The sequence below is a fragment of the Rhopilema esculentum genome, chromosome 20 (assembly GCF_057945365.1).
Source record: "Rhopilema esculentum isolate cy_ngs chromosome 20, ASM5794536v1, whole genome shotgun sequence".
Lineage (NCBI taxonomy): Eukaryota > Metazoa > Cnidaria > Scyphozoa > Rhizostomeae > Rhizostomatidae > Rhopilema > Rhopilema esculentum.
In genome coordinates this window covers 13,283,104-13,308,008 of record NC_142834.1, presented here as the reverse complement: position 1 = coordinate 13,308,008, position 24,905 = coordinate 13,283,104, and the positions used below count along the sequence as shown (strand labels likewise).

Sequence of the window (24,905 nt, the reverse complement as noted above, 5' to 3'; positions counted from 1 at the left end):
AGGAACGTCCATTCAAAAACCCATCAAATTCGTTCTGAAGGCATGCAAGGTTGCTCATACAGAGTTTATCATGGACCAAAAGCATAAACCAATGCTCATATAGTGAGTACAAGTTGGGCATCTGGCCATTAAGGATAGATTTTCTTCAAGTAATTACTTACAAAACCTTAGCTTTTTATCTTATTGTACACCGAACAGGATACAAAGCAGATAAATCATGAAAGTCTTTTGAAATCATCTTTTGAAAAACTAAAACAGACATATTATATGCTTAATCCCCTTTAACCCTTTCAAATAAAAATCCTTTCCAGGAAGTGGGCCTGCGAGTGCACCAGCCCTTGACTGCCTGGAGAATAATTCTCTTTACGGTCTGTGGCAATAATGGAAAACTGTTTTCCGGCTGATGCACTTGCCCGCGAAAATCACTCCGCTCTGGAGGTGATACGGAAATCACTCCGGAGTCACTCCGTAGCAGAGCGTTTTAGTGTAATCGCACGAATCCGATATGCTCCACTTTAAAACAAAGGATTTTTTTATTGTTTTCTGCTTGACGCAATTCGATCGATAGTGAACAATGGCGCTTTCTGAGATTTTGTTGCTGTTGGATAATGCAAAATCGAAATCATCAAAACATTTTTGTATTTGGATTTCATCTCTTCCCAAATTTTAATGAAGTGGCCCTTGGGCGAAAAACATACTTTAACACATCACATAGCAACACAATCTCGCTATCCGTTCTACGAACCCCATCATTTCTCTCTCAATTTAATGGTTGTTTTCGTTATTTTATGCATAGCTATTGAAAACGAATTCGCAACAGCACATAGATTCGAAAATATCATAAAAAATTTTTATCTGGTTGATTTTGTGTACCAGAAATGCAAAGGAATACAGGCTTATGAGCGAGCGGAGCGTCGTAGTGTAACTGCTACCCTAAATAACACTCCGGAGTAATCCGGTATACTGTAACTCTAGCCTAAAACGCAGAAGCGCTGGTTGGGACCGGGCTGGACCGATTCGGTTTCCTGTCATTGTTCGATGATTGGCCCTTCCTAGAAAATTTGTCCACTATATGCTTTATTGTACTGCAATACAATATGGACCGGCAGAATTGGGACCAATTTTGGGTTTGATAGACAGAAATACTAAGCACAGGGCTAAATCGGGACCGACTTTATCGCTATCAAATTCGAGGGGCATTTCACTTAAAAAAATCCCGTACAACCCCTCTGAAAATCCGAAAAAAATCCGAAAATCTGTGTCGCGAATTGGTTGAAGCACGACAACAAAAAACTCACAAGATTTGATTTTCCATCTCCATCTATTTTTTCCAACCAAAACCGTACAGCGATAACATAAAAAACAACAGCGGAAGCTCATGCCCACACTCTTCTCCTTACAATCACCCGTTCTACTCGATCCGCTCTTTGTGTCTAACAAACAATAAAAAGGTTAAAGGTCATTCAAGATGATATTGTTGATGAAATTTGTCGCAAACCTCCCCTACATTCCCCATTTGCGCCCCTGATTCAGTGTCTCAATAAGTTGATACATTTAAGCTTTGCAATTTAATATAAAATATACTTGAGATGATTGCGTTTGAGAATGCTGGAATGGAAAAATGCTGATGCAGATGTTTCAAAACTTTTATCTTCTATCCATATCTTAGAAAACGGAAGCTTATTGCTTGTAAATATCCCAAACAATCTCCTTTTCTGCTTTTCATTCAATAAATAAAGGTTGCTACGTGCTGAAGTTTTACTTTTCGATGTTTCATTATAATTCTATTAAAAATGAACGGATAGCTATGTCTTGACAGTATTAATTTGAAAGGTGTCTAGCTGTTTGTGAAAAATAAGGACAAACGGTATCAAACAAAAGCTATTCCTAGCTTTTGAAACAACACGGGCTCTCTAAGCTCGTGAATTTTATGGCTGTGATAAACAACTATGGCAGCCATTGAGATAGTGACGCTCTCTGAAGAAGATACAGAAAAGCTAAAGCAGGTTTACCCAAACCCGTTTGTCAAATTGGGGCTGAGGTTCATTCGAGTGAAGCCGAGCAATTGTGTGCTCCCTTCTGCTTATGAGAAGTACAAAAACCAATTCAAGAACTGGGATGTGCGGAAAGACGATGTCTACGTGTTAACGTTTGCCAAAAACGGCACAACCTGGACACAGGAGCTCGTTTGGTGCCTTCAGAACAACTGTGACATTGAAAAGGCAACAGGTAGTCTCTTACATGAACGTGTGCCATTTTTAGACATGGCAGTTCTTTCTGACCACGTGAAGCATTTGGCACCAGTCAAGACAGTAGATCCTTTAATTCTGGCCGAAAACATGGATTCACCAAGGGTTTTAAAATCCCACCTCCCATTTTGCCATTTTCCAGATGACATGCTTGACAAATGCAAGGTTGTCACATGCTTGCGAAATCCAAAGGATACTGTTGTTTCCTTTTACTTCCACGAAAAGTTGATAAAACTTCATGACTACGATGGAAGTTTTGAAACATACTTTGATCTCTTCATGGAAGACCTCATACTTTACACACCGTATTTCGAGTTTGTGGCTGAAGCATGGAGGAGAAGAGATCACCCGAATCTTTGTATCTTGTTTTTCGAAGATATGAAAGAGGATTTGGCCAGCTGTGTCAGAAAGGTGGCTAAGTTTCTCGGGAAAGACGTCACAGAGCAACAAGTTCAGATTCTAGTTGACCACTTGAGCTTCAAAAAGATGAGAAGAAATAGGTCTGTGAACCTGGAAAGATTTCAGGATGGGAAGATCTTGGATAAAGAAGGGAGCTTTCTTCGGAAGGGAGAAGTAGGGGATTGGAAAAATTATTTCACTGATGCGATGAACAAGCGAATGGAAGAGGCAACTGAGAAATATCTAAAGCCGATTGGACTTGAGTTCAGATACGAGTAGTCAAATTTTTCAGGATAAACTTATACAAATATCATAAACACTGGATTCTTTTGTTTTATGTTTCGTTTTTTTTGTCTTCGACAGCATGGGAAACCACAAGGGATTGCCTGCCTTTTCAATTTTGTCCACTGAGAGAAACGGTTTACAATACTGTTATCCCAAGGGACCATGCCATGCACCATGCCATGCACCATGCCATGCACCATGCCATGCACCATGCCATGTCAGGCAACCGCAGCATAGGTTCCAAATCTTTGATTGGCTGAGCGACCTAAAATTCTGCATACCCCATTAGCCAATCAGAATTCAAGAAAATGACAACAAACGTACCTCGCAGCTAAATTTAGGCCTATTCCGGACGTTTTTACCACTACCCACAAAAATAATAGTGTAAAATGTGCTGACATAAATTTTCTTTAAAAAATTGAGTCTTTGATGAATTTACGAAGAAACTGCCATTGTACTCAGCAAAAAGTTTTCCGCCATCGTTAGTTACAAAGGCTTGAAACTGTCTCTTTCAAATCCTTATAATCATTAGGTTGGAGGGAGAACAGAGAAATGACAGTTGTTTAACCTTAAAGTTGTTTTATCAACGTAATTAACAAATATGAACTTACCTTCACAAGCCAATGTTACAATCTTTTCTTGTCGTCATTGATGTTTGTGTTAACGACGAAATAAATCACTAAATTCCACTGAGAGAAAATGCAGTCCACCTTTCTCTTAATTGTACAATTTCCTTTGCGCTCAGGTACTTTGAATATTCATTTTAAAGACTTGGAGACTGATGGGAAGCTTATATCCACTGATGTTCACTGCTACGGCCTTGCAAAAGCTGACGCAATTCGTCAAGGATGAAAAGGGCGGGAAAATGAAATATGCATCATTCTCGAAAAATTACTTTGCTGCAACTAAGGCTTTTAAAGATCCGATAAAAACGAAGCGTGTCGAACAGGCTGACAAATCCCAATATCGATGGCTGGGCCTAGAAAGATGAAGTTCTTCCCAGATAAATTTCATTCTTTTTTAATCTAAGGCCCATGGGAGAGGGGCATTTGCGAAATATTTGTACAGGAGTGTCAGATCACACGTTTGACAGGCTGACCAATCAACAAACCAATTTTTTTCCAAATTCAAAACATCCACAGACTTGCAATGCTAGAGTACATTATAAATACAAACATATTTGGAAATGCCTTTGAAATAAGCAAAAATGTTTAATTGTTCAAAGGTTTCCATTTTTCCATATTATTTTTCAAAGCGTTTGTAAGGTGTTCGCTAAAATCATTTTCAAATTTTGTACCGACAAAAAAGTGTCGCAAAAACATCTTTACGGCAGGATGAGCAAATTGTCCATTCCAAGACAGATTTCTCAAGCGAATAACCCAATTGCTGTTTTTAAGTTATAAAAATATAAATTGCTTGCAGATTTTTACTGAGACATTGGGACCTATTCACAGTCTTATTAAAATCAGCCATATCGGTCGCAAGATCCAATATCAGAGTGCCCACGGAGCCCTCACTTCAATCACAGCCTGCAGAAATTAGATAAACGAAAAGTTAACGTGCAATTAGAATGTGTGGCAAGAGCTACACATGTTTTGCAAAGGGTCCTGTTTGTAAATTTCCCAGTTCTTAATTTCGTCGTTAAAGACAAAAAGATAGCTGTTGCAAGGGAAACCTAAATTACTTGTTACAATATTAGATACAAAAATGTTACTTTTAACCATAACCAATTGCAATATTTTCATAAAGCGCGTTGGTATTTAATGCTTTTTTTGTTTACTCAGCTTGCAGTACTACCTAATTTTCTGGCTAATTTTTAAATTGAAATAGAGAAAAGCGCAATTTTGCTTATTTGATGCTTCTGGCCATGTTGCTATAAAACGTCTCCAATGAGCCCTACTAAATTTTACAGTCTTTGCTATTCATACTGTATAGATTATTCCCACCTGTCACGTGATCAGCTTATTGCCGCCATGATGGATCACAACCTAGTCTTATTTACCCAATAAGGATTTGAAACAGACAGTTATCTTCGCCGATTTCGAGATAGTATTCATCTAGAATCGCTGGCATGTGTATTTAGCCAACTTGTTTGATTTAGTAAAGCATGATAAAATTCGATTTCGACTTAAGAAAAGCTCCGTTTTTATCTCAAAAGATAGCTAAATAAGAATTCGACAAAGTCAAAATAAATGGTTTTATAAGGCTATCATAAAAGATAATGATAAAATAATACATTTGTTTATACAGAATTTGTCATTTCAGCAACAAACGTGCTGTTATCAATAAAGGCTCTGTTACTGAAAAACATAAAAGGAAAAAAATTGAATAAACTAAAAATTTAATTACTTACAACCAGAAAATTAGATTTAGTTACAAAAGAAAGATAAAGTGATTTTGAAAAATGATCATCTGCCTTTAAATACGTTTTTTACGATAAAAGTGTTATCTTGTCTTCAATTCAACAATTAAAATATGTTCTAGAAAATATATGTCTCTTAAATGTTCTTAAAACTGTACTGTCCTTGAAAGTAAAGGAATTTTTCCGTAGTCTCTGTTTTGACCAAGTCTCATGTTTCGGACATTTGACCAAGTCTAACATTAGATACTTTTCATGCAATGGATTAGAAAATAATAATTTACTTGGAGATACAAAATACATTCATTTTCAATAAAACTACATTAAATTTTGTCAAGCCTTGATATTTTGAAAAAAATTTCGCTTTGTGTCTAGATATATTCTTAAATATTTTTTGGAACACTCTGATCTGGTTTCTCGGGGAACCTCACCAACCCACGAAGAAAACGAGATGCTTCGGTCATGCAATTATCTGTTACAAACATCGGAAAAAGAGAACTGTTGAACAATAAGACTCAATTATGCGATCTGAGGCTGAGCGAAATTCTAATGATTTTCTGAGAAAATCAAAAAATAATTTCTTCCTTCATTAACTACCCTCAAAACCCTTTACAAGTCAGCTGCATGTTTTCTTTAGTAAATTAAAATTACACGGCTCCAGGGCCTATTTTAGTGTGGTTTTTCCCACATTTTGTGGTCTTGGAACTCCAAAATGTGGTCTTGGAAATTCAAAATTGTGGAATGGTTTTTTCATTTTGGTTATATTTTTGTTATAAATATGTTTTTCTGTTGATAGGATTTGAAACTTTATAACATAACAGAACAGTCCAAAACATCCATGAATCGTAGCGCAAGATCCTTGGTCCAGATTAATCTGGTTCAATAAGAGCGAAAATATTACAGCCAATCAGCTTTTTGCTCTCAAATAGTGTTAAAGCCAATCAGAGCTTATAAAAGACCCCTGAATCTAGCGACATAAACAACAATGGCGGCCAAACAGCCACCAAGCTGCGTGAAAGTGCACGCTTTTCCAAATATAAGGAAAAAGCGTCCTTTGAGAATCTACAGAATCGTGGGCCAGCTCAGGTTCTGCAGATTATGAGGTACTCTTTTAACGATGATGAGTACATGGTAATTCGAACAACCCTCGCAAGGATTGTAGCAGCTAAGCCACCTTCTGCAGACGTTGAACGTTTGATTAGCACATACAACCAAATAAAAACAAATGACCGTGCCTCCCTGTCTCCACAAACCATGTTCAATTATCTGTATGTGTCTCAAAACATGCCAGGCGTATCAGAATTTGACCCTACTTCAACTGCTTTGTTTTGGATAAACAAAAAGCAACGACGGGAACATTCGGTATCGAAAGCAAAGGAGCAAGAATGGTTCCTTAAAGTATTTCCGGAAGCAGTTGATGCCTACAAAGAGAGAAGGATCAGAAAAAATGAAAAAGCAAACCTGATGTCGATTTCTGAAACCTGAAATAATTGAAACGGATCAGCTTACTCTAAGGCCCCCAATAAATGGACTCCCCCCATTATTAGTTTTTCAAAAATCTTAAGTTTTACTTTTCGATGTTTAATTCTATTTATATCTATTTATATACAGATAGTTATGTCTTGACAGTATTAATTTGGAACTGTCTAGCTGTTTGTGAAAAATAAGGACTAACGGGATCGTTTATTGGAAACAAAAGTTCTTCATAGCTTTTGAAACGACACGGGCTCCCTAAGAGCAAAAGTATTGTTCCATTTCGAACCTTGAAATCTTGCTGTTCAATATGAGCCTTCGCTAACAAAAGAGTGTCTACGCGAAGTATTTGCAGAATTCCCAGACACCGTAGGTCTCAGGTGAGATCCCTTTCATTATGCTCAGTACAAGACGTTTCAATGGCAAGTACGGTTCTAGGTGTAATCGGCGGCAGCATCAGTAAATAGCGCTGTGATTTCTATGGTTTTGATAAACAACTATGGCAGCAATTGAGATAGTGCCTCTCTCTGAAGAAGATACAGAAAAGCTAAAGCAGGTTTACCCAAACCCGTTTGTCAAATTGGGACTGAGGTTCATTCGAGTGAAGCCGAGCAATTGTGTGCTCCCTTCTGCTTATGAGAAGTACAAAAACCAATTCAAGAACTGGGATGTGCGGAAAGACGATGTCTACGTGTTAACGTTTGCCAAAAACGGCACAACCTGGACACAGGAGCTCGTTTGGTGCCTTCAGAACAAATGTGACATTGAAAAGGCAACAGGTAGCCTCTTAGATGAACGTGTGCCATTTTTAGACATGGCGGTTCTTTCTGACCACGTGAAGCATTTGGCACCAGTCAAGACGGTAGATCCTTTAATACAGGCTGAAAACATGGATTCACCAAGGGTTTTAAAATCCCACCTCCCATTTTGCCATTATCCAGATGACATGCTTGACAAATGCAAGGTTGTCACATGCTTGCGAAATCCAAAGGATACTGTTGTTTCCTTTTACTTCCACGAAAAATTGATAAAACTTCATGACTACGATGGAAGTTTTGAAACATACTTTGATCTCTTCATGGAAAACCTCATACTTTACACACCGTATTTCGAGTTTGTGGCTGAAGCATGGAGGAGAAGAGATCACCCGAATCTTTGTATCTTGTTTTTTGAAGATATGAAAGAGGATTTGGCCAGCTGTGTCAGAAAGGTGGCTAAGTTTCTCGGGAAAGACGTCACAGAGCAACAAGTTCAGATTCTAGTTGACCATTTGAGCTTCAAAAAGATGAGAAGAAATAGGTCTGTGAACCTGGAAGGTTTTCAGGATGGGAAGATCTTGGATAAAGAAGGGAGCTTTCTTCGGAAAGGAGAAGTAGGGGATTGGAAAAATTATTTCACTGATGCGATGAACAAGCGAATGGAAGAGGCAACTGAGAAATATCTAAAGCCGATTGGACTTGAGTTCAGATACGAGTAGTCAAATTTTTCAGGATAAACTTATACAAATATCATAAACACTGGATTCTTTTGTTTTATGTTTTGTTTTTCTTTGTCTTCGACAGCATGGGAAGCTACAAGGGATTGCCTGCCTTTTCAACTTTGTCCACTGAGAGAAAACGGTTTACAATGCTGTTATCCCAAGGGACCATGCCATGCACCATGCCATGTCAGGCAACCGCAGCATAGGTTCCAAATCTTTGATTGGCTGAGCGACCTAAAATTCTGCATACCCCATTAGCCAATCAGAATTCAAGAAAATGACAACAAACGTACCTCGCAGCTAAATTTAGGCCTATTTTGGACGTTTTTACCATTACCAACAAAATTGATAGTGTAAAATGTGCTAACCTAAATTTTCATTTAAAAATTGAGTCTTTGATAAATTTACGAGGAAACTGCCGTTGTACTCAGCAAAATATTTTCCTCCATCGTTAGTTACATAGGCTTTAAACTGTCTCTTTCAAATCCTTATAATCATTAGGGTGGAGGGAGAACAGAGAAATGACAGTTTTTTAACCTTAAAATTGTTTTATCAACGTAATTAACAAATATGAACTTACCTTCACAAGCCAATGTTACAATCTTTTCTTGTCGGCATTGATGTTTGTGTTAACGACGAAATAAATCGCTAAATTGCACTGAGAGAAAATGCAGTCCACCTTTCTCTTAATTGTACAATTTCCTTTGCGCTCAGGTACTTTGAATATTCATTTTAAAGACTTATGAGACTGATGAGTAGCTCACATTCACTAATGTTCACTGCTACAGCCTTGTAAAAGCTGACGCAATTCGTCAAGGATGAAAAGGGCGGGAAAATGAAATATGCATCATTCTCGAAATATTACTTTGCTGCAACTAAGGCTTTTGAAGATCCGATAAAAACGAAGCGTGTCGAACAGGACGGACAAATCCCGACATCGATGGCTGGGCCTAGAAACATGAAGTTCTTCCCAGATAAATTTCATTCTTTTTTAATCTAAGACCCATGGGAGAGGGGCATTTGCAAAATATTTGTACAGGAGTGTCAGATCACACGTTTGACAGGCTGATCCATCAATAAACCAAATTTTTTCCAAATTCAAAACATCCACAGACTTGCAATGCTAGAGTACATTATGAATACAAACATATTTGAAAAAGCCTTTGAAATACGCAAAAATGTTTTATTGTTCAAAGGTCTCCCTTTTCCCATATGCTCTTTTATAGCGTTTGTAAAGTGTTCGCTAAAGTCATTTTCAAATTTTGTACCGACAAAAAAGTGTCGCAAAAACATCTTTACGGCAGGGTGAACAAATTGTCCATTTCAAGACAGATTTCTCAAGAGAATAACCCAATTGCTGTTTTTTGGTTTTAAAAATATAAATTGCTTGCAGATTTTTACTGAGACATTGGGACCTATTCACAGTCCCTTTAAAATCTAGCCATTTTGGCATGACATTATGGCCCAATATCAGAGTGCCCACGGAGCCCTCACTTCAATCACAGCCTGCAGAAATTAAATAATGCTTATTTGATGCTTCTGGGCATGTTGCTACAAAACGTCTCCAATGAACCCTACTAAATTTTACAGTCTTTGCTATTCATACTGTATAGATTATTCCCACCTGTCACGTGATTAACTTATTGCCGCCATGATGGATCACAACCTAGTCTTATCACTGATCTATAAAAAAGACTGGATCGAGCTTCCTATTGTCTTGAAACACCAAAGTTTGAAGCCCGTTCAATTTCAAAAGGAAGAGGGCCCCAAACAATAGCGGGAAGCCATTCCTCAAAACCAATACTTCAACGATATGGATACGCGAGAGCTGCAATGCTGTGTGTATGATTGCTGAAAAAGAACAAGGCCAGAGCAGCTGAAAACATTGCAAGGGGTGACAGAGAAGGCCGTCTCTTTGCATGGGCTGTTCTGGGGCCCTCTCCTCGGATGGCGACACTCTGGTCACATTAGAAGCTCGATCCAGTCTTTTTATAGATCAGTGAGTCTTATTTACCCAGTAAGGATTTTGAAACATACAGTGATCTTCAAATCGCTTTCATGTGTGTTTAGCCAACTTGTTTGATTTAGTAAAGCTACCCTGGGTACCAGAGCCGCAAAAATTAAAGTTGAAAAATTTTCTTCTCTCTTCTCTCTTCTCTCTCCTTCGCCTCCGCAGCTCTCACTCTCACAATTTTTTAATCTTAATTTTTGCGGCTCTGGTACCCAGGGTATAGTAAAGCATGATAAAATTCGATTTCGACTTAAGAAAAGCTCCGTTTTTATCTCAAAAGATAGCTAAAAAAGAATTCAATAAAGTCAAAATAAATGGTTTTATAAGGCTATCATTAATGATATAATAATACATTTGTTTATACAGAATTTGTCATTTCAGCAACAAACGTGCTGTTATCAATAAAGGCTCTGTTACTGAAAAACATAAAAGGAAAAAAATTGAATAAACTAAAAATTTAATTACTTACAACCAGAAAATTAGATTTAGTTACAGAAGAAAAATAAAGTGATTTTAAAAAATGATCATCTGCCTTTAAATACGTTTCTTACGATAAAAGTGTTATCTTGTCTTCCATTTAACAATTAAAATATGTTCTAGAGAATATATGTCTCTTAAATGTTCTTTAAAACTGTACGGTCCTTGAAAGTAAAGGAATTTTTCCGTAGTTTCTATTTCGACCAAGTCTCATGTTTCGGACATTTGACCAAGTCTAACATGAGATACTTTTTATGCAATAGATTAGAAAATAATAATTTACTTGGAGATACAAAATACATTCATTTTCAATAAAACTACAATAAATTTTACAAGCCTTGATATTCTTAAAAAAAATTCGCTTTGTGTCTAGATATATTCTTAAATGTTTTTTGAAACACTCTGATCTTGTTTCTCGGGGAACCTCACCAACCCACGAAGAAAACGAGATGCGTCGGTCATGCAATTATCTGTTACAAACATCGGAAAAAGAGAACTGTTGAACAATAAGACTCAATTATACGATCTGAGGCAGAGTGAAATTCTAATGATTTTCTGAAAAAATCAAAAAAGGTTTCTTCTTTCATTAACTACCCTCAAAACCCTTTAAAAAGTCAGTTGCATGTTCTCTTTACTAAATTAAAATTACACGGTTCCAGGGCCTAATTTAGTGTGGTTTTCCCCACAGTTTGTGGTCTTGGAAATCCAAAATGTGGTCTTGGAAATTCAAAATTGTGAAATGGGTTTTTCATTTTGGTTATATTTTTGTTATAAATATGTTTTTCTGTTGATAGAGTTTTGAAACTTTATAACATAACAGAACAGTACAAAACATCCATGATTCGTAGCGCAAGTTCCTTGGTCCAGATTAAACTGGTTGAACAAGAGCGATTATGTTACAGCCAATCAGCTTTTTGCTCTCAAATGGTGTTAAAGCCAATCAGAGCTTATAAAAGACCCCTGAATCTAGCGACAATAACGACAATGGCGGCCAAACAGCCACCAAGCTGCTTTAAAAAGTGCACGCTTTTCCAAATATAAGGAAAAAGCGCCCTCTGAGAATCTACAGAATCGTGGGCCAGCTCAGGTTCTGCAGATTATGAGGTACTCTTTCAACGATGATGAGTACATGGTAATTCGAACAGCCCTCGCAACGATTGTAGCAGCTAAGCCGCATTCTGCAGACGTTGAACGTTTGATCAGCACATGCAAGAAAATAAAAACAAATGACTGTGCCTTCCTGTCTCCGCAAAGCATGTTCAATTATCTGTATGTGTCTCAAAACATGCCAAGCGTATCAGAATTTGACCCTACTTCAACTGCTTTGTTTTGGATAAACAAAAAGCAACAACGGGAACATTAGGTATCGAAAGCAAAGGAGCAAGAATGGTTCCTTAAAGTATTTCCGGAAGCAGTTGATGCCTACAAAGAGAGAAGGATCAGAAAAAATGAAAAAGCAAACCTGATGTCGATTTCTGAAACCTGAAATAATTGAAACGGATCAGCTTACTCTAAGGCCCCCAATAAATGGATTCCCCCCATTATTAGTTTCTCGAAAATCTTAAGTTTTACTTTTCGATGTTCAATTCTATTTCTATTAAAATTGAACGGATAGTTATGTCTTGACAGTATTAATTTGGAACTGTCTAGCTGTTTGTGAAAAATAAGGACAAACGGGATCGTTTATTGGAAACAAAAGTTCTTTCTAGATTTTGAAACGACACGGGCTCCCTAAGAGCAAAAGTATTGTTCCATTTCGAACCTTGAAATCTTGCTGTTCAATATGAGCCTTCGCTAACAAAAGAGTGTCTACGTGAAGTATTTGCAGAATTATCAGACACCGTAGGTCTCAGGTGAGATTCCTTTCATTATGCTCAGTACAAGACGTTCCAATGGCGAGTACGGTTCTAGGTGTAATCGACGGCAGCATCAGTAAATAGCGCTGTGATTTCTATGGTTGTGATAAACAACTATGGCAGCGATTGAGATAGTGCCTCTCTCTGAAGAAGATACAGAAAAGCTAAAGAAGGTTTACCCAAACCCGTTTGTCAAATTGGGACTGAGGTTCATTCGAGTGAAGCCGAGCAATTGTGTGCTCCCTTCTGCTTATGAGAAGTACAAAAACCAATTCAAGAACTGGGATGTGCGGAAAGACGATGTCTACGTGTTAACGTTTGCCAAAAACGGCACAACTTGGTCACAGGAGCTCGTTTGGTGCCTTCAGAACAACTGTGACATTGAAAAGGCAACAGGTAGTCTCTTACATGAACGTGTGCCATTTTTAGACATGGCGGTTCTTTCTGACCACGTGAAGCATTTGGCATCAGTCAAGACGGTAGATCCTTTAATTCTGGCTGAAAACATGGATTCACCAAGGGTTTTAAAATCCCACCTCCCATTTTGCCATTTTCCAGATGACATGCTTGACAAATGCAAGGTTGTCACATGCTTGCGAAATCCAAAGGATACTGTTGTTTCCTTTTACTTCCACGAAAAATTGATAAAACTTCATGACTACGATGGAAGTTTTGAAACATACTTTGATCTCTTCATGGAAGACCTCATACTTTACACACCGTATTTCGAGTTTGTGGCTGAAGCATGGAGGAGAAGAGATCACCCGAATCTTTGTATCTTGTTTTTCGAAGATATGAAAGAGGATTTGGCCAGCTGTGTCAGAAAGGTGGCTAAGTTTCTCGGGAAAGACGTCACAGAGCAACAAGTTCAGATTCTAGTTGACCACTTGAGCTTCAAAAAGATGAGAAGAAATAGCTCTGTGAACCTGGAAAGATTTCAGGATGGGAAGATCTTGGATAAAGAAGGGAGCTTTCTTCGGAAGGGAGAAGTAGGGGATTGGAAAAATTATTTCACTGATGCGATGAACAAGCGAATGGAAGAGGCAACTGAGAAATATCTAAAGCCGATTGGACTTGAGTTCAGATACGAGTAGTCAAATTTTTCAGGATAAACTTATACAAATATCATAAACACTGGATTCTTTTGTTTTATGTTTTGTTTTTCTTTGTCTTCGACAGCATGGGAAACCACAAGGGATTGCCTGCCTTTTCAATTTTGTCCACTGAGAGAAACGGTTTACAATACTGTTATCCCAAGGGACCATGCCATGCACCATGCCGTGCACCATGCCATGCACCATGCCATGTCAGGCAACCGCAGCATAGGTTCCAAATCTTTGATTGGCTGAGCGACCTAAAATTCTGCATACCCCATTAGCCAATCAGAATTCAAGAAAATGACAATAAACTTACCTCGCAGCTAAATTTAGGCCTATTTTGGACGTTTTTACCACTACCCACAAAAATAATAGTGTAAAATGTGCTAACATAAATTTTCTTTAAAAAATTGAGTCTTTGATGAATTTACGAAGAAACTGCCGTTGTACTCAGCAAAAAGTTTTCCGCCATCGTTAGTTACAAAGGCTTGAAACTGTCTCTTTCAAATCTTTATAATCATTAGGGTGGAGGGAGAACAGAGAAATGACAGTTTTTTAACCTTAAAGTTGTTTTATCAACGTAATTAACAAATATGAACTTACCTTCACAAGCCAATGTTACAATCTTTTCTTGTCGTCATTGATGTTTGTGTTAACGACGAAATAAATCACTAATTTCCACTGAGAGAAAATGCAGTCCACCTTTCTCTTAATTGTACAATTTCCTTTGCGCTCAGGTACTTTGAATATTCATTTTAAAGACTTGGAGACTGATGGGAAGCTCATATCCACTGATGTTCACTGCTACGGCCTTGTAAAAGCTGACGCAATTCGTCAAGGATGAAAAGGGCGGGAAAATGAAATATGCATCATTCTCGAAAATTTACTTTGCTGCAACTAAGGCTTTTAAAGATCCGATAAAAACGAAGCGTGTCAAAGGCTGACAAATCCCAATATCGATGGCTGGGCCAAGAAACATGAAGTTCTTCCCAGATAAATTTCATTCTCTTTTAATCTAAGGCCCATGGGAGAGGGGCATTTGCGAAATATTTGTACAGGAGTGTCAGATCACACCTTTGACAGGCTGATCAAGCAATAAACCAAATTTTCTCCAAATTGAAAACATCCACAGACTTGCAATGCTAGAGTACATTATGACTACAAACATATTTGAAAAAGCCTTTGAAATACGCAAAAATGTTTTATTGTTTAAAGGTCTCCCTTTTCACATATGCTCTTTTAAAGCGTTTGTAAAGTGTTCGCTAAAGTCATTTTCAAATTTTGTACCGCCAAAAAATTTTCACAAAATCATCTTTACGGCAGGGTGAACAAATTGTCCATTCCAAGACAGATTTCTCAAGAGAATAACCCAATTGCTGTTTTTTGGTTATAAAAATATAAATTGCTTGCAGATTTTTACTGAGACATTGGGACCTATTCACAGTCCCTTCAAAATCTAGCCATATCGGTCGCACATTATGGCTCAATATTAGAGTGCCCACGGAGCCCTCACTTCAATCCCAGCCTGCAGAAATTAAATAAACGAAAAGTTAACGTGCAGTTAGAATGTGTGGAAATTTTTAAATGGCAAGAGCCACACATGTTTTGCAGAGGGTCCTGTTTGTTAATTTCCCAGTTCTTAATTTCGTCGTTAAAGAAAAAAAGATAGCTGTTGCAAGGGAAACCTAAATTACTTGTTACAATATTAGATACAAAAATGTTACTTTTAACCATAACCAATTACAATATTTTCATAAAGCGCGTTGGTATTTAATGCTTTTTTCTATTTACTCAGCTTGCAGAACTACCTAATTTTCTGGCTAATTTTTAAATTGAAATAGAGAAAAGCGCAATTTTGCTTATTTGATGCTTCTGGCCATGTTGCTACAAAACGTCTCCAATGAGCCCAACTAAATTTTACAGTCTTTGCTATTCATATTGTATAGATTATTCCCACCTGTCACGTGATTAACCTATTGCCGCCATGATGGATCACAACCTAGTCTTATTTACCCAGTAAGGATTTTGAAACAGACAGTGATCTTCAAATCGCTTTCATGTGTGTTTAGCCAACTTGTTTGATTTAGTAAAGCTACCCTGGGTACCAGAGCCGCAAAAATTAAAATTAAAAAATTGTCTTCTCTCTTCTCTCTTCTCTCTCCTTCGCCTCCGCAGCTCTCACTCTCATAATTTTTTAATTTTAATTTTTGCGGCTCTGGTACCCAGGGTATAGTAAAGCATGATAAAATTCGATTTCGACTTAAGAAAAGCTCCGTTTTTATCTCAAAAGATAGCTAAAAAAGAATTCAATAAAGTCAAAATAAATGGTTTTATAAGGCTATCATAAATGATAATGATACAATAATACATTTGTTTATACAGAATTTGTCATTTCAGCAACAAACGTGCTGTTATCAATAAAGGCTCTGTTACTGAAAAACATAAAAGGAAAAAAATTGAATAAACTAAAAATTTAATTACTTACAACCAGAAAATTAGATTTAGTTACAAAAGAAAGATAAAGTGATTTTGACAAATGACCATCTGCCCTTAAATACGTTTCTTACGATAAAAGTGTTATCTTGTCTTCCATTCAACAATTAAGATATGTTCTAGAGAATATATGTCTCTTAAATGTTCTTTAAAACTGTACGGTCCTTGAAAGTTAAGGAATTTTTCCGTAGTCTCTGTTTTGACCAAGTCTCATGTTTCGGACATTTGACCAAGTCTAACATGAGATACTTTTTATGCAATAGATTAGAAAATAATAATTTACTTGGAGATACAAAATACATTCATTTTTAATAAAACTACAATAAATTTTGTCAAGCCTTGATATTCTTAAAAAAAATTCGCTTTGTGTCTAGATATATTCTTAAATGTTTTTTGGAACACTCTGATCTGGTTTCTCGGGGAACCTCACCAACCCACGAATAAAACGAGATGCTTCGGTCATGCAATTATCTGTTACAAACATCGGAAAAAGAGAACTGTTGAACAATAAGACTCAATTATGCGATCTGAGGCAGAGCGAAATTCTAATGGTTTTCTGAAAAAATCAAAAATCGTCTCTTCCTTCATCAACTACCCTCAATACCCTTTACAAGTCAGTTGCATGTTTTCTTTACTAAAGTAAAATTACACGGTTCCAGTGCCTATTTTAGTGTGGTTTTTCCCACATTTTGTGGTCTTGGAACTCCAAAATGTGGTCTTGGAAATTCAAAATTGTGGATTGGGTTTTTCATTTTAGTTATATTTTTTTATAAATATGTTTTTCTGTTGATAGAGTTTTGAAACTTTATAACCTAACAGAACAGTACAAAACATCCATGAATCGTAGCGCAAGTTCCTTGGTCCCGATAAATCTGGTCCAACAAAAGCGAAAATGTTACCGCCAATCAGCTTTTTGGTCTCAAATGGTGTTAAAGCCAATCAGAGCTTATAAAAGACCCCTGAATCTAGCGACAATAAGGACAATGGCGGCCAAACAGCCACCAAGCTGCGTGAAAGTGCACGCTTTTCCAAATATAAGAAAAAAGCGTCCTTTGAGAATCTACAGAATCGTGGGCCAGCTCAGGTTCTGCAGATTATGAGGTACTCTTTCAACGATGATGAGTACATGGTAATTCGAACAGCCCTCGCAAGGATTGTAGCAGCTAAGCCGCATTCTGCAGACGTTGAACGTTTGATCAGCACATACAACAAAATAAAAACAAATGATCGTGCCTCCCTGTCCCCACAAACCATGTTCAATTATCTGTATGTGTCTCAAAACATGCCAAGCGTATCAGAATTTGACCCTACTTCAACTGCTTTGTTTTGGATAAATAAAAAGCAACGACGGGAACATTCGGTATCGAAAGCAAAGGAGCAAGAATGGTTCCTTAAAGTATTACCGGAAGCAGTTGATGCCTACAAAGAGAGAAGGATCAGAAAAAATGATAAAGCAAACCTGATGTCGATTTCTGAAATCTGAAATAATTGAAACGGATCAGCTTACTCTAAGGCCCCCAATAAATGGACTCCCCCCATTATTAGTTTTTCAAAAAATTTTTAGCCCCCTGTTCTTATTAGAACCCCCCGCTTTTTAAATTTTTTGGCTCAGCTTGTCTTTCAATAGCAAAATAAGTATGAATTATAGAGCTTCTAGCAATGTTAACCTTTAACTACTGTTACTGTCGGAGTCCATAAAGAATAGGCTATAATCGAAACATATTTGTAACCGTGTTATGTTGAATATTTTTGTTTTACACGAATAAAGAAAAATGCTTTCTACGGCAACGGTCGATATTTTGAAATTCCATGCTTCATATACAGCCTTCTTTTCTTAGAGTATGGTCTTGGAAAATTTCCATCAAATAGGCCCTGCACGGTTCCAATATTAAAGCCCTTATGAATAAAAATAACATTATTATTCCAAAAGAACCAGAGTTTAGTGCTCATTCCTTATGACGTAATGTGTATCCTGACGTATGAAAACGTTCTCATTTGAGAATTATTCGTTGAATGAAATCTAGGCCATAAGAATTTTATAGATCAATTTTGAAGAAACTCGGTGTTTTCCGTGAAATATCACCACATCATCTATAACTCAGTCCTTTTTGGTTGAAACAATACAACTTCGGTTCGCTTAAAGATTCAAGAACAACAGTTCAATGTGAAAGAGGATTTTTTAGGCCACATGATGCTCACTCGTCAGTTACAAAACAAAAGAATCAAAGATATTTCTGAGGGAAACTTCCATACCATACATGCCACAAACCAAGCAGAAAAATTCAAACTCAAGAAACTCTCTCAAGGTAGGATGGGAAAGAGAAGATTGTACCTTAATGTACAATAATGTATATGTTAGGCTACTTTCGAGTTTATTGTTTTCATGCATCTACAGGATCCAAATGGTATCCGTTATTATTTAAAATCGCAGCTTTATGGATGCAAAAGCTGCAAAAAGATACGTCATGCTGACGAGAACTACGTTGAACAGAGAAACATATTGATGCACCAAAATAACTTTGCAAAAGGACAATAAAATTAACATCTTGAGGTGAAACTTTTATCTAGGCCTAATGTGATATTCCAAAATTCCAAGGCTCTTCTGCTCCACCATTTCGATATTGTTGCCAATTAAAATGAAAATGGACAATGGTTTATTCCAGCCATCTTTCAAACCCTAACTTTCATTTTCTAAAGTTACTGTTCTTTTTCAAAATATATTCTGAAACTGAATCAACAGCAAACCGTTTGATGAATTTTAAACAATTTTCTAAACTACAATTTGGGGCAAGATACTTCACGTTTTCATTTCCCGTACACAAATAGTTAATATTTGCTGGTTCATCTTTTTAAATTCCATTCTTTTTTCGCCAGAGGGCTTTTTGGTATGGGAATGTTACTAGATTTAATTTCCCCATAACATTTTTTGTTAATGCTTTGAAATTTTTTAGAAAATAAATCCGTTCAAAAACTTTATCAATATTCGAACGACGCTCGAACCTTTCACTCCAGACAACTGGGAGAAGTCATGTGATCTGAGAACACACAAACATGATAACATACCCAATATTTATAACCTGACTTAACCTTTTTTGCATGTTCTTAAAGTCAAAAATTATAAAGCCATAGACGGTGGTTCAGATAAATATGTAATTATCTATGTAACTATATTTTAGAGTTGAAGAAAGGCAAAGTACACGCTTCATTTCTACAAGCCTCTTTCGTGAATAACTCACTTTTTAGGAGATGTTATAATTATCTATGTAACTATGTATCTATTTAGATAATTTAATATTTATATATAACAATAAATGCACTGTATCTTTTTATAGTACACAAATTAAATAGATATTACGCACAGATTATGTTAGCGGTTAGGATTATTCGAAGTTTCATACAGAGCAATGGCAGAGAAAAGGAGCTTGGACAAGATAACCTTGAAATTGAAGATTTTCATAGAAATTACAGTAGGCATGATTAGGATGTGATGGTCATGTGCTAGATGCTATCGTGCGGGGCGTAGAAAGCTCGCCCAGCGTCGTGTCCTGATGTTGCCTATATAGCAACCACTTCTGGGACCTAAACACGTGAATAGTGTGGTAATAATTCTGATTGGTTAAAGTTTAACTTCCAACCAATCAAGCTTCTGCAGCGATGCAGAAAAGTATCCATCGGTGCTAACAAACATCAATTGTGGGACATGCTAGGCCTAAACAAGCATCTTTTTCCACATATTTTAAACTTTACAATGAAATTACCAATGGCTGTAAAAGACGTCATTAAATTGCTTACCATAACATTTCTCTTGTTTAAGGTATTGACAGCTGCAGACATGCTCAATTTCTTAAGTTCAGAAGAGAAGAAAAACTGCTTCTGAAGACCCTTGCTAAGTTCGATAAAGAGAAATCAAAGCATATCTCAGAAGACGAGCAGTTCTTCTTGAAGTATTCCCCTGGGGATGGCGTCACAATGTTGTCATACAGCGATCTTCTCTCAGGGGATGGTGAGGGGAAGGAAGAAGAAAACCAAGATTTTGCTCAATCTGATCAAGAGGACCTAGACAGGTGGGAAGTTTGTCAAGATGAAATTATTAGTCAAGATGAAAAGAAAGAAGAAATAGAGTTTGATGGCGTGATTACAGGTGAATATTTTTATAAAAATTAGAACTGAATATTTTATTGATTGCTGTAGAATTTGATATTTGATCACATATTCTATTCCTTTAAGATTTACGAAGATATAAGCTCTCCATTTCGAACAGAGATGAAAACATTTATAGTTCAATCCTTTCATTCGACAAATATTGTTTAAAGCTATAAAAAGCGGGGTTCTGATTGTCCTATTTCGTTCGACAACGGGGTATATATTTGTCATCGAATTCTTTCGGACCATTATTCTGACGTTTTATGCTCTGAGAAGTGTCAAACAAAAAAGCTTTTAGCCAATATGTTAAAAAATGTTTGCTTTTTTCAAAGCCATTTTCAAGGCTACTATAATAAGATATGCTATGAAGACTTGCCCTAGGCTCTTGCTGTAAACAATTTCTAAATATTCTCTTTGACATATATAGATGGTCAATAGCTGTAACTGTGTATTATCTGGTTGTTAATGATGCTTTTTAAAAGCAATCACTTTGCCCGTAAATTCTTGAATTCTTTACAGAAGGCCTGTTTTATTAAGATTTTTGGAAGTTGCGTTAAAAACTGCAGCTAATGACGGTTTCTACAAGAATGCAGAGTTACTTTAATTGTTGCAAGCATCATAAACACGGCCGGTTTATACAGAAATAGACGATCCTTCAATTTAAAGGCTCAATCTGTTTTGGATTTATTGTAGATAGTATTCCCTTGGTACTAATGGTTACCGTTGTCCAATTTATGACAGATAAAGAAATCTAATTTCCAACTATCTTTGTTGCAAGAAAGGTTTAAAACAGAATGTTTTAAGAATGTTGTAAGAATGTTTTAAGAATTTCATGAACAGTTTAAAAGCTTCATATAAGAATGCATCCTGGGTCGTGAGAAAAATGGGACGCAAGGACATCGTCCACACATTCAAGAATAGACCTTATCAGTAAGAAATTATTATATAGGTTTCTGGTACCACAAATTTGAAGATGGCACGAAAAAGTGGGAACATAGCATGCTGAAGAACTTTTCGGGCGACACTCTTCAGAGTAAAAACATCGGATCATGACCGAAAGTAAGCTGAAAATTTAAATCCAGTCGTGGATCGAAAGTAACGCCTCAGCAATAATAATCGGGAAAGATCCATAATAGGCCTTCCTTAAAGTTTAGCATCCCATACGCTTAAGCTTCTAAGTTTTCTTTTTCATGTCTTTTGCACTTCATTTTGTAAACAGATAAGAAAATTGGTGAGTTGCATGAAGAATTGAGGAAGCACAGCTTAGGGGATGAAGCACGTGAGCAATCGTCTTCCATCGGTTACGGAAATTTTGAGACGCATAGTAAAAGTAGTGGACAAAATATGACGACACGAGGATCTCATCAAAATGCAAGAAGAAGATTCTCGCTCGATTCACAAGATGAAGTTGTTCCATTTTACATGAAAAAAAAATACGATCATCATATTGACGAACAAAGGCGACGATTACTGGGTAGAAGAAAGACACTTACCCTAGAAGATGAGAGATATTTATTCGAGAAGCAGCTGATGGGGCCTAGTGCCGATTTGGGTACAGTTTCATTTAAGTCCGGTGTTGATAGATCGTGGTTGAATGCAGATTTTAGAAAAGAGAGAGAAGAGGCGTTGAAGAGAATGTCAGAGTGTGAAATTGAAATTGCATGCAAGCAAAGACCAAGTTCAGGTATCATTTGTGTGCAAAGAAGCAAACAGATCTGTTTGTCGCTTTATTTACGGTTGGTGCAGATATTAGTTTTATACAGCTGTGTCTAACCGGTATATGCTCGAAAGATAAAGTTAAACTGTGATCAGTTGTTCTGCAAAGGCTATGCATTTTTGCAAACAGTTCAGCAAAATTTAGTTCAAAGCATTAAGAGTTTCAGTTTTAATAGCTCAAGGCTGCTACATATCAAAATTTTTTTCGACTTGGTCATAAAAATTTTTTTGTTTACATTATCAAAAGTTTAACTATATCCTCCTTAATATAACTGTATCCTTCTTAACTATCATAACATGGTAAAATCAAAACCACTGTCAATAATCTTTAGAATATCAAGTAGCTCAAGAGCTTTTGGAAAATAAATCAAAATGAACTACAACTACGACCCGATATCTCCCTTCACAATGTCATTTGCAAATAATTTTGGCTAGACATTTTAGATTGAATTTTGCTGCTTTGTAGGTTTAAGAAGAATACGAATGGCGTTAGAACGACTTCCAAATGAGAGCCCTCATCTCGAAAGTCCTAATTCCTCTAGCAGAGCTATCCATTCAAAAGTACAGGTAACAGACAGTGTTGAATCGACAAAAAGGCGGCATCCGATGTTAGGCCACGCATCAACTACAACTTCAAAGAATGCATTTGAAGACAAAATAACATTGCTAAATCAACGTCGACACACCATCGGCGAAGTACCAATACATTCGTTTTCTACAAGAAAGGTCAACTTGGAAAATTTAAAGAGCTTTAAGGTGAGGTTATTTACAACAAAATATCCTTTTTAACAAAGATTTCAATGACAATTATTCTTATGTTACTCTTTTATACATTCAATACCAACGCAAAGTGCCCCATTACGAATCTTAAAACTTTCTTCCAGTATCATAAGTTGATCCTTTTGCGCATTTTGAAAGAGTGTTTTATTCAAAATTTCTCCAACTTGGAGTATCTTGAGCCTTAAGGGACTCCGTTGAAAATATGTCATATGCAGATGAAACCATAGTCAATAGAGAACAAGTTTTCTATTTAACTTTTTTACTATTGACTATGATGAATCATACGCACGCAAGCGTCCAATTCTTGGGTTTCCGTGTACATGTACACTGAAACTTTTTATATCCGATCCGCCGTAAAAGAAGGACAGTTTTCAAAGTGAAGCAATTCGCTTTAGTGTAATTTATGACAACGAACATTTCCTTATTGAAAACGAGGCTGATTGAATGAAAGAGCCTCGATTTCAATCCAGTATAGAATCATTGATGATTTATAGGCCATCGCTTATAGGCTTTATCGTTGCGAATCAATTTGTTAACGATCAATCAAAGAAGCATTGCAGGCAAAAAATATTAAGAATAAAATCCTTTTTGCTTGACAGAGTCTGCGAGCAATCGACTGTTCCGATGCGCTGTCATTTGAGGACAAAGGAATCGTATTCCCAGCCTATGAAAAAGATCGATCATATTCCCTGAAGGAATTTATTTCTTTACGCAAATGCAGGTACTTGCGTTTATCCAGGCTCAATTTGGAGAGCTTGGTTTGGCAGTCAAAACATCAAGCATTGCTTAACTACTGAAGTATATATGTTTGATTTGAAGCACAGTTTGTTAAAATACGTTTTGCAACTCACTGCTGTAATATAAATTAACACTAAGATTCTGTGATTAATTTATTAAATATGTTATGTTAAATGTGCAACAGTTATAAAAAGATTTTGCCTAAAAACATTCCTACAACTTGTCTATGGTCAATATTTGTTTTGAATTATCTTCAAAGCCATTTTCAGCTTGTTTAAATTTTCAAATTTTTAAAAAGATGTTTCACATTTGCTTTGTTTGGATATGTTTTAGATCTTAGGTAACACATGTAAAATAAATTCCTTCACGGTTGTTATGTTGAAATGTTATCACTTGATCAAATTCAAAGTTCATTTGCTTGGCTATATAACGATTTAATTGAGCAGCAAGACTTATTTATACAGTGACACTGAGAGGAAGGATAAGGACAGAGTTCGTGATGTGGGACAGAGTTCGTGATTTGGCAAAGAGACTTTGGAAAGGATAGGCACAGAAAGAGCTTCTAATGATTCTAACATGTGTCAGGGAACCAGGGTAATAACTTAGAACCGTGTATGCTTGGTCGCAACTGTAAAAATCAATAGGTCGTCGACAACACTGATGGGGGAGAGGCAAATTGCGTTTGACTGGGTTTGACAAAAAGACACTGCAAGCAAGGTCGAATTCAAAACTTTCAATTGGCTAAAAAACTATATACGTGAGAAAAACCCATGTACCCTAGAAGAACAAGCTTCGTATTGAGTTATACGTCTATCAAAAGTGGCAATGATAGGCTACCAATTAAGGTCGAGCAAAACAGAAAATTGTGTAAATGCTGTAAAAAGGCAGACTAAAGACAGTGAATCTCGATTTAATGTACCCCATTTAACTAACTTCCCGGTACAACGAGCTGAAAATCTAGGCCTTTCAATACCACTAACATACGCAATGAACTAAAAACTTAGCATCGGACGCTTTTATTAATAAGAAAGGGGATATGTCAATCAAAGAGTTTGTAACCAACCCAGGCTCTTCAAAGGGCCTAGAGGAGATCAGCAGTAGATCAGCAGTAGACCCTTTCGCCAGAAGAATCAAGCTTGTAGGTCGTAGAGGTTATCATCAAATTCTTGGAAATAAGTATGTCAGAAAAATATTATAAATTGCTTTGAAAAAAGCAGACATTTTACAACATATTGGCTAAAAGCTTTTTTGCCTGACACTCCTTAGGGCATTAAACGTCAGAATAAGGGTCCGAACGAACACGATGACTAATATTATAGCCAATATTATAGTTTTAAAGAATATCATAA

At 36.7% G+C, this 24,905-nt stretch overlaps 4 protein-coding genes across 4 annotated transcripts; all 4 read left to right on the top strand.

The window, feature by feature from the left end:
- Positions 1-744: 744 nt before the first annotated feature.
- LOC135687699 (sulfotransferase 1E1-like) lies at positions 745-9,761 on the top strand. The gene is made up of 2 exons (XM_089114614.1): positions 745-3,150; positions 8,408-9,761. Exon 1 carries the CDS (start codon positions 1,950-1,952, stop codon positions 2,925-2,927), a length of 978 nt encoding a protein of 325 aa, XP_088970740.1. The 5' UTR covers positions 745-1,949; the 3' UTR covers positions 2,928-3,150; positions 8,408-9,761.
- Positions 7,158-8,409, top strand: LOC148957878 (sulfotransferase 1E1-like). The gene has a single exon (XM_089114613.1). The coding sequence runs from the start codon at positions 7,265-7,267 to the stop codon at positions 8,240-8,242; it is 978 nt and encodes a 325-aa protein (XP_088970739.1). The 5' UTR covers positions 7,158-7,264; the 3' UTR covers positions 8,243-8,409.
- A 2,718-nt stretch (positions 9,762-12,479) lies between the features above and the next one.
- LOC135687701 (sulfotransferase 1E1-like) lies at positions 12,480-14,737 on the top strand. Its single transcript, XM_065204337.2, has one exon. The coding sequence runs from the start codon at positions 12,706-12,708 to the stop codon at positions 13,681-13,683; it is 978 nt and encodes a 325-aa protein (XP_065060409.2). The 5' UTR covers positions 12,480-12,705; the 3' UTR covers positions 13,684-14,737.
- A 2,456-nt stretch (positions 14,738-17,193) lies between these two features.
- On the top strand, positions 17,194-24,507 carry LOC135687697 (uncharacterized). The gene is made up of 5 exons (XM_065204334.2): positions 17,194-18,485; positions 19,994-20,320; positions 21,542-22,006; positions 22,505-22,794; positions 23,418-24,507. Exons 1-5 carry the CDS (start codon positions 18,368-18,370, stop codon positions 23,613-23,615), a joined length of 1,398 nt encoding a protein of 465 aa, XP_065060406.1. The 5' UTR covers positions 17,194-18,367; the 3' UTR covers positions 23,616-24,507.
- Positions 24,508-24,905: the final 398 nt, after the last annotated feature.

Bases quoted from the DNA above. Each gene is read 5' to 3' on its own strand.
- LOC135687699 (XM_089114614.1), top strand. From the start codon at position 1,950: ATGGCAGCCATTGAGATAGTGACGCTCTCTGAAGAAGATACAGAAAAG.
- LOC148957878 (XM_089114613.1), top strand. From the start codon at position 7,265: ATGGCAGCAATTGAGATAGTGCCTCTCTCTGAAGAAGATACAGAAAAG.
- LOC135687701 (XM_065204337.2), top strand. From the start codon at position 12,706: ATGGCAGCGATTGAGATAGTGCCTCTCTCTGAAGAAGATACAGAAAAG.
- LOC135687697 (XM_065204334.2), top strand. From the start codon at position 18,368: ATGATGCTCACTCGTCAGTTACAAAACAAAAGAATCAAAGATATTTCT. The intron at 20,321-21,541 runs GTGAATATTTTT...TTTTGTAAACAG, and splicing joins GTTTGATGGCGTGATTACAG to ATAAGAAAATTGGTGAGTTG. The intron at 22,007-22,504 runs GTATCATTTGTG...GCTGCTTTGTAG, and splicing joins CAAGCAAAGACCAAGTTCAG to GTTTAAGAAGAATACGAATG.